General features: G+C 58.1%; 1 protein-coding gene across 3 annotated transcripts; it reads right to left on the bottom strand.

The window, feature by feature from the left end:
* Window positions 1-2,524: 2,524 nt before the first annotated feature.
* On the bottom strand, window positions 2,525-16,477 carry HEMK1 (HemK methyltransferase family member 1). Of its 3 annotated transcripts, none has more exons than XM_066244583.1 (11): window positions 16,328-16,477; window positions 14,956-15,340; window positions 14,575-14,666; window positions 14,168-14,261; window positions 9,509-9,643; window positions 9,127-9,191; window positions 8,821-8,870; window positions 8,086-8,194; window positions 7,195-7,290; window positions 6,913-7,026; window positions 2,525-3,591 (listed from the first exon to the last, which is right to left on the bottom strand). In XM_066244583.1, the coding sequence occupies exons 2-11, from the start codon at window positions 15,163-15,165 to the stop codon at window positions 3,585-3,587; spliced, it is 972 nt and encodes a 323-aa protein (XP_066100680.1). In that variant the 5' UTR covers window positions 15,166-15,340; window positions 16,328-16,477; the 3' UTR covers window positions 2,525-3,584. The 3 variants fall into 3 exon arrangements, with proteins under 3 accessions (XP_066100680.1, XP_066100679.1, XP_066100681.1); XM_066244582.1 differs by lacking the exon at window positions 2,525-3,591 and adding an exon at window positions 6,354-6,774 and having other exon boundaries at window positions 16,328-16,476; XM_066244584.1 differs by lacking the exons at window positions 2,525-3,591; window positions 16,328-16,477 and adding an exon at window positions 6,354-6,774 and having other exon boundaries at window positions 14,994-15,132.
* Between the last annotated feature and the right edge of the window lie 1,183 nt (window positions 16,478-17,660).

Genomic DNA, 17,660 nt, shown 5'->3' on the forward strand with positions numbered 1-17,660 from the left:
CTCCCTCATGTTATTTCTTTCATATTGTTAACTGTTGAGAAAAGCCCGATTGAAAAACCACACACAGCCTCAAAGGGGCACAACACCAGAACATGACACATCCGAATCCTCCCTGGGTGACCAGAGAACTGGGTTCGTGCGGAACTTGAATTAAAGCTTCTGCTGTCGGCCCTGTGAAGCAAAGAACTGCAAGGGGGCCTTCAGACAGACTGCCACACCAGTTGTGACCGCTTATCTCTGAGTCAGGAGTCTGCTGGTCCTGAGCGACCAAATCAAACACTAAAAGAAACCGGACCCCGAGGTGACATAAGACCGCAGGTCCTGCCCCCCAGCTCTGGTTCTCCACTGATCTTGATGTACTACCGCTAAGAAAATGTTGGGCCTGACCTGTGGTGGCGCAGTGGATAAAGCGTCAACCTGGAAACGCTGAGGTTGCCGGTTCAAAACCCTGGGCTTGCCTGGTCAAGGCACATATGGGAATTGATGCTTTCTGCTCCTCCCTCCCTCCCCTCTCTATAATGAATAAATAAAATCTTAAAAAAAAAAAAAAAAGAAAATGTTGAGAATTTGAACTTATAAAATGAATTTATGTTTAGGATGCTGCTTTTTATCTTTTTTGAAATACATATTTAAGTCTGTCTCTCTATCTCCCCTCCTCTCACTTGAAAAAATAAAATAAAAACAAAGTACATATTTGAGTTCCACCAAAAACCCGATTTGAAAGAATAAGCCCCATAGCTCTGGGGGTCGGGCAGGACTGGAAGGGACAGAGGGTGTCAGCGCAGGCAGGGAGAGCCGGAGCTCCGGTCAGGTCCGGGGCCGAGGAGTGCCTTCAAGAAGGGCTTTAGGCACGTCCACCTGCTGTTCCCTCCCGGAGCCTCCCAGGCCCGGGCACCTGGAATGTCCTCCAGACAAGATACGGCAGGTTTCTTAGGCCCTTATGTTGAGATGAGACTCTTGCCTCACCTACCTGTCAGCTAAGAACTGGTGTCTGCCAGTCCCGCCCCACATCCAGGGATCATCAGAGCCTCCGTCTTATTGCCCTCCCCCCTACACACACACCTGGGCTCTCAGCCGGGCTCCTCTGCCCGCTTCTCTGCCGTGGGGCGTGGAAGCTTGGCACCCAGGAGCAGCTGGGGAGGGGGAAGCTCTGCGTCCGGTGCTTTCCGACTCACCACCGTCCCCTTTGCCCTGGAAGCCCTGTCGGCTCTGGGGGCTCCCACCTAGGAGCTGGGGCCCTTTGGGAATCGAGGCTGTGGGCTGAGTCAGCCTCGCGCCTGCTCTGCCATCTTCCAGCTGATATGTCAGAGGACGGGCATCAAGCACCAGCCTGGCCACTTCCTGGTTGTGTGATGTTGGGCAAACCAAGCCTCAGCCTTTCCATCAGTCTAGTGGGCCAGGGAAGGTGTTCCTAACACGCAGACAAGATTTGTGCAATGTGTGTGACACCTGGCACTAGCTGACACATGAAGGTACCTGGAGACTGTTGTTGACAGCACTCAAGCCTGGGAGGGTGGCCCTCCCAACGCCACCTCCAGGGCTGCCTCTGGGCTGTGTCCCCACATAGTCACATTCCCTGTCCCGTGGAAGGGAAGGAAACCCCTGTCCACGGCCCCTAACACTCCCTCTGGGATGTCCTGAGCACATCCCACACTCTCAAGCCCCTGAGACCCCTCACCTGGAGTGGGTGGGGTCCTGGCCCGAGCCTGGATGGGGCAAGGTTCCAGTTGGCCATTTCAGCTATGGGGACCATGAGGCTGAGAATTCTAGGAATGATCCAGTTTCTATCCTAGCCACACGTCCCAGTCCAGGCCTGTAGCAGGGGCTGGGCACTGCCTGGAGGCTAGCAGGACTCGGACCGTCCACAGCTCACACGCGGAGGGGCCAGGGACCTCAGCTGAGTCAGGGGCTGCGGTGCTCATTTCACAGACGTGGCACCTCACACACTCACGGGGTGTGGCCCGGCCGTGTGACTCCGTGGGGCCAGGACCAGGCTTGGGCCCAATCTCTGAGGTTCTCTGAAGGCCTGGGTGGCCCCCAGACCACTGAAGACAGGCCACGGAGGCCAGTCTCGCTCCCTCTCCCCTGACCCCAGTGCCACTCCCCACCTCCTCCCAGCGCCTGGCCGGCCTCCCTGGGGCCCACCCAGGGCACCCTTCTGGTCATCTCGCTCCAAGAATTGGCCAGTTCTACCACACATCAGACATTTGGGTAGGAGGCCTGGGCAGCTCGGTGTTGAGGTTGCTGAGGGTTCCCCGCCCCCAACCCCACCCCAGCCACCTGGCCTCTCAGTGCAGAAGTTTTCGGGGCAGTCTGTCATATACTGCAAAACTCTTCTAGCCTCTGCCCATTTCCAAATCCCAATTCCAAAGCAACTTCCATGTATCGGTGCCTGCTACAGCAGCACTCCACTTTGGGTACCGCAGTCGGTATCAGTTTCTGTGACTGCTGTAACAAATCACCACACATGTATTCTTTTTTAAAATTTATTTATTGATTTGAGAGAGAGAGAGAGAGAGAGAGAGAGAGAGAGACAGGCAGAAACATCGATCTGTTCCTGCATGTGCCCCAACTGGGGATCAAATCTGTAACCCTGTGCATGGAGACGGTGCTCGAACCAACCGAGCTATCTGGCCAGGGCTCACCACAAATTTAGTGGCTTAAAACAACATACATCGTCTTACATAGAGTTCTAGAGGTCAGCAATCCAAAGTCAGTTTTACTGGGGCTAAAGTCGAGGTGTGAACAGGGCTGCGTTCTTTCTTGAGGCCCCAGGGGAGAATCCGTTTCCTCTCTTTTCCATCATCTAGAGGCCTGTCCGTCCGCATTCCTCGGCCATGGGCCCTTTCTCCAGCAGCTGGGGCGCTCTGACCTCTGCTTCCACCACCGCCATATCTCTCTCTCACTCTGACACTCCCGCCTGCCTCTCAGAAGGATCCTTGTGCCTATAGCAAGCCCACCTGAGCAACCCGGAGGGATAATCTCCCCAACCCTTTGCCATGTAGCACATTCACAGGTCTGGGGATTAGAACGTGGGCATCTTTGGGGCCATTATTTATTCTGCCTACAGCAGAAGTGGCAGGGTTGCTTTGCCAGTCCTAAGCCCTGTCCAAAGGGCTCGTCCAGGACTGAGGGGTCATGAGGGTTGATCAGGCCACTGTTCTGACCGACATGCTAGAGGGTGGCTGGAGCCCAGAGCTCCAGGAAACCTGGCACCTGCCCCTGCTGTCGCCAAGGACAGCCTGTACTCCTGGCGAGGCCGCTGTGCAGAGATCAGGTGCACTTAATCCCTGGAAGTGGTCACGGCTCAATTCGAGCAGCTGCCTGGCTCGGGTGGGAAACCAGGCCTCCATGGCTTTCTCTCCCCGCTGAACGGAATGTGTGAGAGTTGCTGTCAGGTCAGACGTGAGCCACGTGGAAAGTTTCAGCTCCGTTCTAGAAAATGTACACAGTGCCGGCTTGCTGGTGGACATTCCCTGAGCTTGGGGTCCAGCAGACCCGCATGGGGTCCCAGAGAGATGAAGAGACAGGAAGGTTTTCAAATGCAAGGAGCAGAGTGTCATCGGTGCTGGCCGAAGTTTGAGCTAGGGGCTGGCGGGGAGAACAGAGAGGTCAGGGCAGGTGTCCCAGACGAGGTGGCTCGGGTCGGAGCCTGAAGTAGAGGATGATTCAGGTGGCAGCGGTGGGCATCCTGAAGAATGCCCAGGCTGGGCTGGGGGAGGGAGGCGTGGCTAGGGAATGGAGTTCTGCAGGCAGGCTGGCATCCGGGACAGTGGGGAGGAGAATACAGAGGTGGACAGGAATGGACACGGGCGCCGCCAAGGCTGAAGAGCCCTCGGGGCCTGGAAGCAGCAGGACCCTTGGTTCTGCTGGAAGCTTGCTCAGAGCACAGAGGGGCCTTGGGAAGGACCCCCAGGCCTATCCCACAGCCACCCTCCTCTACCTCTTCAGACCTGGGCTCTGCAGGACACCAACGTCATACGCAGTCCTGGGGAGCCAGGCAAGGGTTTAGGGCAGGAATTGGGAAGTTGCTGGCCCAGGGCCCGGTGGGGGTGGGGGAGAGCAGGAAAAGGGGCACAATTCGATAAAACAGCTAGATGCACCCCACGGAGAAACCCCTGTGCAGCCAGGGCAAGCATCCAGCTGTGAGGCGGAGTCCCAGTGTCTGCAGCTGTCAGAAGAGGGGGTGGAAGTCTTCTCCCAAAGAACACCCACCAGACCCTACACCCTTTGCCCACGCCCGGGGCTCATATGATGGCCTTGGGCAGGCAGTAGACACGTCCCTAAACACCTCAGGGGCCTGGACTCCACCATCTGCCCCATGTCCTCCTGCTATTCTGCCTCCAAGGCTCAAGAACACATGCTAAAGGCGGCAGCTGGGCTCTGGCTCGGGTCCCAGGGAGGGGGAGGAGATGGGCCTGGCTTTCCCCGGGCTAGAGCCATGGCTGCTCTGGCCTGGGCCCTGGGGCACTCAAGCCCCGTTGAGGATGGAGGGGAGGGCCTGAGGGGGGACCTGGGCTGCCAGGCTGCCAGCCTCTTGGTGGCTCCCCCTCCAGAGGCAGAGAGAAGTCAGGGGCCCAAGACTGAAGTCCCTGCCTCCCGCCCTCCCCGACTTCTATGTCTCTGCCTGCCTTGCGGGGTGCCCGTCACCAGACAGGTGCCTGAGGGCACAGGACCCTCCCTCGGTCTGCCCTCCACGGGGGACAGTGAAAACACAATGCCCCATGCAAGGTGCACCTACAGCCTCCTCACAGCCATCCTATACGATAAGGTGCCTGGTCCCATTTCTCAGGCTTGGAAGCCAAGGCTGAGGGAGGTCAAGGCGTCTGCCCAAGCTCACATTGGTGAGGGGCGGATGCCAGGATCTACAACCAGGCTGGCGTGCCTGCAACAGGGGAGCTCAGCATCCAAGGCCCCAGCCAGTGGCTGTGGGCTTGAGGCCCGGCCCTGCCAGTCCAATAGGCCTGGGCCTCTTTCCCAGGGGAGTCAAACCTTGCGATTTTCTGAGGACATTGTCCCCAAGGGTGGCTCCTGCCTCAGTGACCCTAGCTGCCCCTATCCCGGTCACTGCACCATTATGCTTTCTTGGGTGCCATGCCCACAAGCTTGCCAAGGCCTTCCCTCAGCGATGGGCCCGAGGCCAGGAAGGTAAGAGCACCAGGGAAGGCGGCACTGGCTGAGGTGCGGCCCGGGCCGTGGGACAGAGAGGACACCAGACACCAGGTTGGGGAAGCTGCTCCGAGATGCTGCTGAAGACAGCACAGCCGAGGGCACAGGCAGGAGGAGAAAAAGGGCAGAGCTGGCCCTGGAAGGTCAAGGTCGGGCATACAGTGGGCTCGGAGAGCGGGAGCCTCGCTCTGGCTGTGACCCACGCCGCCCTCCACGCTCCTTCCGGAAGAGTCATGAGGTGGAGTCCCTGGTTCCTCCTCCAAGGAAGCCAGGGGGCAACTTGGAGTCCATGAAGCTGAGGCTGGGCAAAGGGCAGGATACCAGGACCCTGGGAGCGGCAGTGTGACCTCTGCTAAGGCAAAAGTGACCCCCAGCCACCACAGGGGAGCCACTCAGGCCAGGTATGACGCCAGCAATACGGACTCCCCAACAGCGGGACCTAACTTCCTGTCTCCACTTGACCACTTCCCACCATGTGACCTCAAGTGGCCACATCTTCTCTTGGGAAGTCACTGTCTAGGAAGTGGGCACTCCGATGCCACTGGCAGAGTAAAATGACACTGCCACCTTGTTCTGGCCTCAGAATCAGAAGAACCAGCTTATTGTAGGAAAAGCTGCTGCCCAAGGACTCACTGCAAGACAGAATTCTAGATCCCAGCACCCTGGCTCCAGCCAAGAATGCTGCCCACCCAACCACACTGCCTCTGGCCATTGCTCCACCAGCTCAGGCCCTGCAGTTGCTGGCAGGGGGGAGAAGCCTGGTGGAATGAGCCAGCCTCGTCTGCCGCGTCCCTCTGAAGCCACCCAATACAGGCTCACACCCAGCACAGCCCACCTGGACGCTTCCTATCATGTGGATAGAGGGCTGGGCCTCCAGGCCTCCTGGTGGCCGCGAGTCCGCACTGACCAGAGCCAGGGTGGAGGTCACACATGTACTCTGCAGGGAAGCATGTGGAAGCACACCCTGGGGTGCAGGACCGCGTCAGTCCTCGGGACGGAACACTCAGCATGAGGCCCTGGCGTCCACGGCCAGGAGCACCGCTGCGCCCCCCTCCACACTGCTCTCCCACACCACACTGCTCTCCCACACCACACTGCTGGGGCAGAAGGAAGCTCTTACCTCCAGCACCGCCTGGGGCGAGGGGCCAGAGGACCCGCAAATCACAGTAACAAAACATCTGGTCATCATTTGTCAGTCTCTCGATACTTTATTGGCCAAATCTCCCAACATCCGCAAAGCTGTTCCACCCACAGTGACACTGGGCAACCTGCACTGGCCACGCTGGCGAGACGGAACCAGATTGGGAGCCTGGTCGGCTCAGCTCCTGAGCTGGACTATGGATACCCTTGCTCTTTGCTGCCCCAGGGAGGAAACCTCTGCCCTCCTCCTGCCCCAAGTCTCCTAGAAATGGAGAACACGGGGAACCCCAGAGCCATGGGAAAGGCCCCACACGTCCAGGGCTCTGGAAGGCCCATCCACCTCTCTCTAAGGAGCATTCCAGGAAGAAGGGTCACCCGGGCGCTCTGGCAGGCTGGGGTCCTGACAAGGCGTCCACAGGGCAGCCCCCCTGCGACCCAGACCTCCGTATATGCAGGAACCGAGGCCTACGGAGGCAGGAACAGGGGCCAGTCACTGCCTGGCGCTGAGGAGGGAGCAGGGGTGGGGAGAGGGGCTGTCCCCATGGCCAAAGTTGTGATGGGTCAGTGAAAGGATCAGTGTGGCTGTAGGGGAGGGTGGCTCACCTCCCACAGAAGTCTTTGCGCGCAGCCACGAGATCGAGGGACAGATCGGGCCGGCTCTGAAGCCAGCTGCCAATGAGCTCTGGGTGTCTTGGGTCCACTTCTAAGAAGATGCTTCTACATAGGGAAGAAATGGGTCAGCTCAACCAGGCAGGGCTGGGGCCTGCAGTTTGGGGCTGCCCAGGCTGGGAGGTGTGGGGACAGAATGGCTGCCAGGGCAGGCCCAGCACACATGGGAGGGATCAGGCTGCTGGGGACCGACCCGGGGGCCCATCCCATCCATACCCAGAGTCCTTCAGGAGCCGGGGGGCCAGGGCCAGGACATGCATAATGATGTCCATGCCCTTCTCTCCACCGTCCAAGGCTGCCGGGTCTTCATAGCTGAAGGGGAAGACGTGGGAGGTTGAGAGCCTGGGACAGGGGTGTCTGAAGAGCTGAGCACAGCCTCCACGGAGACCCTGCGAGCTTCCACTCTGGGCTGAGGGAAAAGTCTGACCCAGAGGCGGGGTCCCCAAGTGACAGCAGCTCCAACTCCCCTCTGTGTGAAAGGCAGCATGCACCAGGCGGTGCCACCCGTGCTCAGTGGCTCCCACCGACTACGCCCCCGGGACGTGAGTGTCTGCACACCAGGCGGTTCCTGTTCTTGGTCTGGGGAGGCCTGGAGCTGGCCCTGAACGCTCCTGAGAGCCCTGACCCACACTGCCACTGCCTCATCTGGGGGCTCTTGGCCCGCCCCTGGTTCTCAGCCCCTTTGAGAACAGAATAGCTCAATGCAAAGCATGAAGTAGAGTCCTGGTCCCAAATTTCCTGCTAAGCCCCCATGTGGACAAGGCAGCTTCCCTCTCGGGCCTCAGTCTTCTGTAAAATGACGCACCCATCTGAGCACCTTCTACGTACTCTGCACTGTCATTGCTGCGTCCTCCCATGGCCTGCAAAGCTCAACTGCTTCCTTTTAGAGGCAGGAGACCGAGGCTCAGAGAGGTTCATCCCGTGGCCTTGGGTGGGAAAGCAGAAGCTAAACTCAAGTAGGTGGTGGGCTTTATAGTGAGCTCTCTTCCAACACCAGTATGCTTTCAGCCCCTCCCCCTCCATCCCTCCAGACGTGTGATCCTCCAGGGCAGACCCATTCTACTGGGCCTTCTCAGGCCTGGCTTCCTGTCCCACCCCACCCTGTACCTGAGGATCTCGGGGGCCAGCTGCTCCATGTCCTGGTGGAAGATGTAGGGCGGGTTGCTGACGACCAGGTCTAGGGGGCCCCAGGGCAGAAGGTGTGCCCAGCTCCCCTCTGTAGTCATGGGGAACACGCAGCAGAGAGCGGAAGATAGAGTGGTAGCCCGACCTGTCACCAGGTCCCTCTCCCCAAACCACACCATGGGCCGATCTCTGGACCTGCTACAGCAGGTGCAGATCAGTGCCCCGGGTCCCCAGCCATCAGCCTCGACACTGTAAAGCATGTGCCCAGCCATGCTCTGTTTGCGCCAGGTGGGCTCAGAGGGGTACTCAAGTATTCGGGTCCTAAAGGCTTTCTCTTGAGCTTCTGCTTATCTCGACAACATGCAAGCCCTAGATAACTCACTAGTTAGGGGAGATTTCAGAGATAAGAAAAGCCCTGGGGCTGGTTGGTAGCTTTGTGAGTCAGCCCAGGAGACAGTAGGGTCTTGCCTGTCCTCAGCAGGGACTGGTCTGAAATACCCTTGTGTGTGTGTGAGTGTGTGAGTGCACGTGTGCATGTATGTGGGCACACGCACGTGTTGTGTGTGTGTGTGTGTGTGTACATGTGTATGTGAGGATAAATGTCAGGAAGTCAGGAAGCCCTCCCTCTGCTCTGCAGGGCCCCCCCCCCCCCCCCGTCCACCCAGCAGCACCTGTCCCCAGGATTCCCGCCCCAGGGGAGGCAGAAGGGGAAGGTACCTGAGGTCACATCCAGGGGGATGATCCGAATCCTGTCTCGCAACTGAAGCCTGGAGTGTCGGGAAGGCAAGGTGGACACAGGGGGTAGACGCCTATCTTCAGCTGCAGGGACTGGAAGGATGCACCCTTCCTGGAAGGGACCTGGTGCCCACCGTCCATTCATAACCCCGGGGGAGCCAGACAGGCTGCCTCCCGTGCCTCACCCTTCTTGGGAGTGGACATCGGGTGTGTTCCCCGAACAGGGCTAAGGTCGGGCCCAAGTCTGACTCTCCCTGCCCTGACCCACCGGCCCCCCAGCCTGCCTACCTCTGAGCGTTCTCGTGGGTTAGGCAGATGGCGGCTTCTCCCTTATCCACTGCAATGACTCGGCTCTGCCCCGAGAACAAAGGAAGGAAGGGTGCGTTGGAGGTGGATGCTGAGAGGTCAGGCCTGGGGGCCAGAGTCCTCCACCACCCCTGGCCAGAGAGGAGGGAGATACCCACATCTCTCTCCCCTCTCTGCAGCCAGGGCCAAGCCAGACGGAAAGGGAGGCAAGGTAAAGGCTGTGACCGTGATGGGCTGGGGGCAGCCCTGTCCTCCTATGCCTGGTAGCTTCCCCTCAAGTGCTTCTAGCAGAGACCGCTGAGGCAGGGACAGTGAGCACCGTCAGTCTCCCCAGGCTGGGGGGAGGCGTGCAGAGGAAGCTCACCTGCGGCAGCCGGCTCAGCAGGCTGAGGGAGACGGCTCCTGACCCACAGCCCACCTCCAAGATGCGGGGGCCACCGCGGGCTTCCGCCACACAGGGCCTCCGGGCCACCTCCTCCAGCACCCACTCAACCAGCTCCTGCGAAGTAAAGAGGGCTGGATCAAATTAGGTGCCAACATGGTCCCCGGGAGTCTTAGCGCAGAGGCCCAAGTATAATTAGCCTCTGAGTGAATACAAAAGGGAGTGTGGCTAAAGCCACACTAAACTTCATGTCTGCTGGGATGCTGGGACCATAGGCAGGTCAAATTGACATTTTCCCATCTGTCAATTTGAGCACAATTGAGGACACCCCACCTTGTTGGGGTGTAGTGGGGAGTAAACCAAACCACATTCATGAAGCACATGGAACTTTGGCACATGGTTCATGAACATGGCACATGGTAAGTGTTCAATAACCCTCAGCTAAGCCCTTCACAGATATGCCCCTGTTCTGTGCACAAAGCCGTGCTAAGAACCATTGCTGATGGTCCCTGGCTACCCTCTCTGGGCTTGGCCTTGCTTCCAGGGCTTTCCTGGTATCAACCTGCTGGGTCCTCACAACCAGTCCATGTGGAAACACAGGCCCAGGGGTCAAGGTCATGCCTAGAACCTGGCCTGCAGTTCACAGTGGCCAATTATCAAGGACCAGGATGTCCCCAACTTCCTCACAGAGCTGAGCTTAGGAGGCCCGCAGGGAGGCTCCTTGGCTGAAGCCACAGAGAATTCCCTCCATGGGGGGTGGGGGGGAGGGGGGCTGAGACCGCAGTTCTGCCTGAGTTTTGAAGGGGGTTATGGCATATGTGGCCATGGCGTAGTGGGACTGCACCATACCCCCTTTGGGAGACCATACCCAGCAGGGAGACACTTTCAGACAATGTCCCTTTGCAAACAAGGTTTCAAGTCTCGCCCACCCTCGCGTGACCTTCAGGGACTGGGCGTGGAAGCCAAGAGAGGGTGGAGGTGCCATGGAGGGCTGCCGCTGCCCACTGGCCAAGTGCTTCAGACGAGCGGTGGAGGAGGAGCCCCAAGTCACCAGGTGTGGAGCAGGGAAGGAGCAGTGCGGCCCCTTGCCAAAGGCTTCCTTTTGGATGAGGGACTCCTGGGGTCTCGGGCCGTGCTGGCTCAGGGGGTTGGGGGGAGGGGTCAGTAAGTGGGTACTTCCTCATCTGAAAAAAGGTTCACCTCCTCAAAGAAGACTTCCTCAACCCCCCACCAGGCTCTGTCTAGCACGGCTGTGCTCACTGGAGTCCAAGGCCTGGAATGGCACCTGCCTTTCCCACCAGACTGCAGGCTCCATGACAGCACAACCAGGGATCGAATGCCTCAAGGTGCTGCCCACACCGGCAGGGCTGTGTCCACAGAGGGCCTCCTGGCCACTTCCCAAAGGCTGGACCAACTCTCAGTGGCCATGGGAAGCTACCCTCAGAGTCTCAGACCCGTGGTGTCCCCAAACATCCAATGCCAACAGGCAGGCCCCCAAGGGGCAGAGGGCTCCAGATCACTCAGACCCACTCTCCATATAAGCTCCTCAGTGCCGAGTCCCAGAAAGCATTTCATCCTGCAGAGCTCACCCCGGGGTAGTGAGTCCAAGGCAGGTAGAACTTGGCCAGTAGGCTCAACCTTTCCATCCAACAAGCTACGGCTTACAGAAGAAATGACCTGGCTCCAGCCAGAGAGGGCTTCCCTCACCCGCTCCTCCTGGCCCGTACCAAGCACTACCAGAGACACGGGGTGCTGGCAGCAAGCTGGGCCCACAGCGCCGGCACTGGGCGAGTAAGCAGTCTAGGACTGTGGCCGAGAACCTGCGGTCTCAGCGGTGAAGCCGTGTACCGAGCGGCCGATAGGACGGCAGAGACTTGTCAGGGGTGTGAGCTTCTCTCGGTTTCCTGGCCACAGACAGACCTACTCTGGCTGGAGACTGACCCCTTAGCCAACCACACCGGCAAGCCACCTCACAGACACTCCCGACCTCAGATATACATACCGCCCATGTGAATGGCCACCCTGGGAAGGGTGTGAAGCAGAGAGATCGTGTCCCCACCGCCACCAATGCCACCCTGCCTCTCTCTCAGACTCCAGACCACAGGAGGATCATGTTGGCTGTGAGACCACTGGAGTGTAGGGGTAGAGACCACCCCTAAGAAGTCCAGAAACTCTCCCCCCCTCCCCCGGGGAATAGCCCCCTTCACCAGCATGAAGCTGGTGGCTCCTTGGGGGAGGTTGAAAGCCAAGCTGATCACAGTTCCCAAGTGAACAAGGGAAGACTCCCAGGACAGAGCAGGTTGAGGGCAGAGGGGCACACAGGAGGAGATGGAGCAGGCAGCTGTGGGCTCTGCCTGCAGCCACTGCCTCCGCAGAACTCCACACCCTCTCAAGAGGACGGCCCAAGGCCTCAGCAGGACCCAAGTGCTGCGAGCACCCTCTGCTAGATTCGTGTCCCAGATGGGGCATCCCCAGGATGGTAGCACATCCTCCCTCAAGCCAGCCACAGACACGGCACTTAGCCTCCAACACCCCACAAAGCCTCACCCACCAGTCTGGGCAGGAATGGCTTCCTCTCACAGCCTTGGGTTTCTCACTTGACACACTATAGGCCGGGACTGAGCCACGTTCTCACTCCCAGGGAAAACCCAACTTGTCAGGCCACACACCTACACCTTTAAGTTTCAGATTTCTGCACCCGTTATCAGAAACCACCGTTCGACAGACGAAGAAGACGCAAGCACCGTAATCCCTCCCGTGTACCCATTCTCCCCGCCCCCTGCCACAGGCCACGTCCTCTCAAGTTCTTGGTAAGGCACCCTTCAATGTGGCTTCACATCGGGGTGAACCTGGTAAGTTCTGAGAAACGTCTGTACAGTGAGGCGGGGACTTGGGCTCCCAACCACAGCCTCCCTCCTTCTCCCCGTCCCACCACAGAACTGCTCTCCCGGCCCAGAGCCAGCCAAGAAAGGGGGGCCCCCATGGGAGCCAGAAGTCTACACTCAAAACCCTGGAATACATGGCTGGTGCCAGGTCAACTCTAAGGGGACTCAGAGGTCATCATGGTAGTAGCTTCCCTCCCACACCCTGACCCTTGGCAGCTTGGGGAATAGTTAGTGACCTCCTGGCCAGAGGTCACAGGCTTTGCAGGTCGAAAGGCTGCAGGTGGCAGGCCACATCTGAGTCTAGGTCTTAGCACTCCTTAGCCTTCCTAGCTCAGCCAGTCCCAGATAGAGCGGTCCCATGTGATGTATGGAGCCCTGACCTGGGAACCGGGGTGTCTGAGTGCTACACCTGTGCTGCCCCCTTGTTCCTCAGCCCCCTCTCTGCCACCACTCAGCCACCCTGTGACTCACCTGTCTCTGCCCCGCCACTGGGAAGCAAGGCAAGGCTCTGGCCTCCCCACCACATAATGCAAGGGTGACTGGGGCGAGAGGAGAGGCTGGGAAAGTGAGGAGGGGCTCTGGGTCCCTGGCTGGGCAGGCAGACAAGGCCTGATCTCTCCCAGAAATGTGTGTGCCTGGGTACCTTTCTACAAACACCCCTTTCTTAGAACCGGGTGCCCTCTGGCTTGCCCACTGGCCCAGCAAGCTCTATCCCCTGTTCTGCTCTGGCTCCCAGCTCTGCCACCTACAAGGTCAGAAGAAAGCTCAAGAAGAGCCACAGAAAGCATCTCTCCCAGGATCGGGGTGCTTTGCCAAGGGACAGCATGCCAGGGCCACACATTCCCTAGTCCTAGTAACTCGAGGGACAGAGGCGAGTACCTCACCAGATAGTAGATCTAAAAGGACCACCAAGTCACAGGCTCCCTGGTCCAAAGGCCAACCCTCTTGTCATCTGGGCCCAGAGGGGTCAGTAACCTGCTCGAGATCACACTGTTGTACCAGGCCTCCAGATGTTCACCTAGAGCCCTCTCCACTTCGCCTATGCTCCTGAGGAGGAGGACATTTGTTTCCTATGGGTGGGTAGCCTCTGGGCCCAAGGGACAACTCCCAGGGAAATGACAGGTACAGGCTAAAGCCAGGGGTCGAGAACCTTTTTGGCTGAGAGAGCCATGAACGCCACATATTTTAAAATGTAATTTCGTGAGAGCCATACAACGACCCGTATACATTAAGCATTATCCAATAAAAATTTGGTGTTGTCCCGGAGGACAGCTGTGATTGGCTCCAGCCACCCGCAACCATGAACACGAGCGGTAGGAAATGAATGGATTGTAATACATGAGAATGTTTTATATTTTAAATGTTATTATTTTTTTATTAAAGATTTGTCTATGAGCCAGATGCAGCCATCAAAAGAGCCACATCTGGCTCGCGAGCCACAGGTTCCCGACCCCTGGGCTAAGCACTTGGTAGACAGCACTAGTTGGGGTACCCTGAGCCACTGCCAGCCCCGGGAGCCGGGATGATTGATGGCTTGGAATTTGAGGACATTCATGGAAGCCAACAGGAGACAACAGGAGACGTCATCATCTTGGCCCAATCTACCCAGCCAGCCAGGACAGACGGGGTCGGCTGGGCACCGCCTCTAAGGATAGCAGCCATGGGGCCCCAGCACCCCCTGGAGGAAGTCTGGGGCAAGACAAGTGTCCTGAATCCCACCCTCACCCCCATCCTGCTGTCCTGGTGGGACACCTACCTCTGTTTCTGGCCGAGGGATGAACACTGGGGGTGCCATCTTCAGACTGAGCCCCTGGAAGTCCCACTCACCAAGGATGTACTGCACAGGCATCCTGCAGAGGGGGTGGCTGGGTGATTATCAGTGCCAGAGCCAGGACCAAGAGGACCCTGCCTGGGTTGAGGGATAACACTTGAGGATGAAAGTATAAGGTAGAGTCGTACCTCCTGTGCCCTGGGACTCCTAGCCAAGGCCTTCCCTCCTTCTTTCTATTTACTACTCTGATACTCCCCTCATCACTCCCTCATCCCAACACCGCCTTAGTCCTTGGACACTTTCCTCCTCCCTGATCACGAACTTGGTGGCACTGGGGGAAACCGAACCCCTGCTCCTCACAGAGCCCTCAGGTCTGGCCCATGGGTCCTCACCTTTGCAATCGGAGGCTACTCAGGTCCTGGATGCACTGAAGTTGCCAAGGGGTCAGGGGCTGAGTCCGAAGTACTGGCCTCAGGCTCTGAAACTGTCCCACAGAGAATGTGAGCAGCTGGCTCCCTTGGTCCAGAGGTCCTGACCCAGATTTCTTATGTGGACAATGCCTGTGGGCCCAACACTGGCCACCTTGGTCATCCCTGAACCCCTAGCCTGGTATATGTTGTAATAGTTTGTTGGATGAATGAACAAGAATCTGCCTAAGGCATCCCTCCAGAAAAAACGCATCTCTCTCAGATCAGCACTGTCAGTGGAGTGGAAAAACCTCTTCCCCCAGGTCCTCTGACCCTCCCCCTCCTCTTGACAACACTGCACTTAACTGTTTTGGCTCCAAGGACATGAGCCACGATGTACTCACTGGATTCACGGGCCTCGGGGATGCCCCTCTCCTCAAAGACCGCTGCCCATCGGCTGACCAGCTCTGTGGCACTCAACAACCCAGCCTGTGGCAGATGGGGTCGCCAGGAACTGAAGGCCCAGCCCCTACTGCCTCCCCTCCTCCCCAGACCAGTCAGGAGTGCCCACAGCATTCCACCCCAAAGCTCCAGATCTCAGGGGCAGGCTTCCCTGAGCACTCCCAAGTCCCCAGGTCTTCCTTGTGATGTCAGCTGCTGAGGATGGTCACTGGCCGCGGCTGGGTAGAAATGGGGAGGTCACAGCCTCTGGCTCTTCAAAGTGGCTGTGGTCTTTAGATGTGCTCCCACCCTAGCAGAAGGAAGGAGAACCAGAACAGCAGCTGAGCCCTGCATGAACCAGTCCCCTCTGACCTGCTGCCTTGAGACAGGGCATGCTTTTGCTCTGTCACCTCCTTGACTCCATCGCCCACCTATTTGATACTTCTGGTGTTGGCCAGTCATGTTTCCTTCACATGCTTAGCTGAAGTGGGGTGAACCCATAGCTCAGTCCCTGCTAATAAATGAGTCAGGGCCCAGGCATGGGGGTTGGACAAATCTGCCTGACCCAGAGTGTGTGACATTGGGAAAGTCAGAAGTCTCAGTATGCTAGTCAGTGAATGTCAAGGGTCTGGGAGACAGCTCAATAGATCAGAGGGACTCAATGTTATATGCTTTTAACTGATATTACAGGGGGGAGGAGGCTGCCCTTGCTTGGGGATTTTGCTTTTGATGTTTTGCCTGTACTGTCATTGACTTGGATGCTGAAACGCCAACCCCCTCGATTTAATCCATAATCCCAAGTGCCAGCTAAAATGGTGACAGTTTGTGTTAATTTTATATTTAAGTTACCAAAAACAAATTTACTGATGGTTTTATATCGGTAGTCCCCTTTCCTTTCACACAGACCAAAGCTGAAACAAGCGTTTATTGAGTACCTGCTAGGGGCCACATCTTCAAAGACAAACAGGGAGGAAAAGGAGGTTCGGAGAGGGAGTGGGACTTGCCCAAACCCAGCTAGGAACGGTCCCAGGCAAGACACAAACCCGGGTCCTCCTGACTCCAGGGGGCTCTCTGTCCGTCTGAGTGCTGCGGAAGCCTGAAGTCAGGGGCGCAGCTTCCCGCTCAGTACAGCACAGCAGTGTTAACGACCCAGGCAACGTCGCCTCTCCCCAAGCCTATGTCTCCATTTGCAAAACAGGGAATCGTGGGGACGCGCGCAGCGGTGGGGGGCGTTTCGAAGATGTTGCGATCTAGGCACCCCCCCCCCCATCCCCACCTTTCGGCCCCTCGTGCATACCTGTCTAAAGGGCTTCCCGACCAGCCCGCCCGCCTGGAAAAAGATCCTGGGCTCGGCTCCCGAACATGCGTGGCCCGCGGTGAGCTCCCTGGGACGCCCTGCTTCCGGGTCGGCGCATCTGAGAAAGAGCTCGGGTGGACCGGGTTGCCGAGCTCCAGGGTTCCTAGCGCCACTGAGAAGCACCCGAGAGTCCCCTGCAGGCTGTGGTAGAGGCTGTGAACGCCACTCCCACTACGGCCGCAGGACCACGGGAGGGAAAGAGCGTGGCTGTATGTGGTGTTGCTCCCTGGGGTCCCCGATCTTCCTGAAGGTCACGGCAGAATCAGCGCTCCAGCCCGCGGTGACTGCTCGGAGCTGGCATTAGAGTTCCTGACCCGGGGCGGTGTGTAGCCAGCCTGAAAGGAGGCGTGTCACCGGGCTGTCCCGGGTTCGAGAATTAGAGCGATGTCCAGGGCGTGGTCTAGCAGAACCTGTGGGCGGATAGAGCTGCATATGTGCTGATGCTGATCCAGGGTTGAGGCGGGTTCCAATTTGAAGCGCGGGACCCAGTGTCCAGAACCTGGCCGAAGAAGTGCCTAGAGCCGTGCGGGGTCCGGGTGGCGAATGAACCCGGGGCGCTGTTGCCCCTCTCGCTCTCGCTTTAGGGTTTAGAGAAGGGAACTAGAAACCGGACGTAGGAGACCAGGATTTGAATCCGGCTCCGTTGCTAACTAGTTGTAAGGATCTGTCCAGGTGCCCGGCCCTCTGTGGCTCCAGTTGCTCCTATAAAATTCATGGCATGTCCCGCAAAGTGTGACCTGCCAACGCCCCCTTCCCCTACCAGAATCTATTGTTAACTAGATCGCTGTTCACCAAACTACTATCTAATATGCAGTTTCCCGGGCTCGGTCCCAGACCCGGGGTATATGTGCGCTTGCCTGGGTGGAATGCCAATAATATCACTCCAAGAATGATACCATCCCTCTACCAACTTCTCTGAAGATACCCCATTTGTACCCGGGGTGGGTGTCGTTTACCAAGGGCCCTCACACCAGGACCCATCTGAGCTGGAATCTGAGACCCAGGGAAAAGAAGCATCTTGTTCTAGGTCACAAAGCCAGGACAGGGTCGAACCAGAATTCAATGTAGCCTCAGTAACTCCCAGTCCAAGGCTTTCCCCCAAGCCTGCAGCGTCCGCCTGCGTTATGAGAGCGCGAGTCTGTCTTGGTGGAGTTGGAGCCGGGCTAGCCCGGGGCCCGAGTTCTGACCCAGGTAGGCCTGGTCACCCACGATGTCCCAGTGACTCCTGCAGAGGCCACGGAGAGTGAGAGGTGATGTCCAAGAACTAGCTCCA

Source organism: Saccopteryx bilineata, chromosome 10 (assembly GCF_036850765.1).
Source record: "Saccopteryx bilineata isolate mSacBil1 chromosome 10, mSacBil1_pri_phased_curated, whole genome shotgun sequence".
Classification (NCBI taxonomy): domain Eukaryota; kingdom Metazoa; phylum Chordata; class Mammalia; order Chiroptera; family Emballonuridae; genus Saccopteryx; species Saccopteryx bilineata.

What these genes read in the sequence shown, in the direction of transcription:
- HEMK1 (XM_066244582.1), bottom strand. Translation starts at nt 15,165, where the DNA reads ATGCTGTGGGCACTCCTGACTGGTCTGGGGAGGAGGGGAGGCAGTAGG. An exon ending in AGTAGCCTCCGATTGCAAAG is followed by an intron (nt 14,262 to 14,574) that starts GTGAGGACCCAT and finishes CCCCCTCTGCAG; the next exon opens with GATGCCTGTGCAGTACATCC. An exon ending in ACCCACGAGAACGCTCAGAG is followed by an intron (nt 8,871 to 9,126) that starts GTAGGCAGGCTG and finishes CCGACACTCCAG; the next exon opens with GCTTCAGTTGCGAGACAGGA.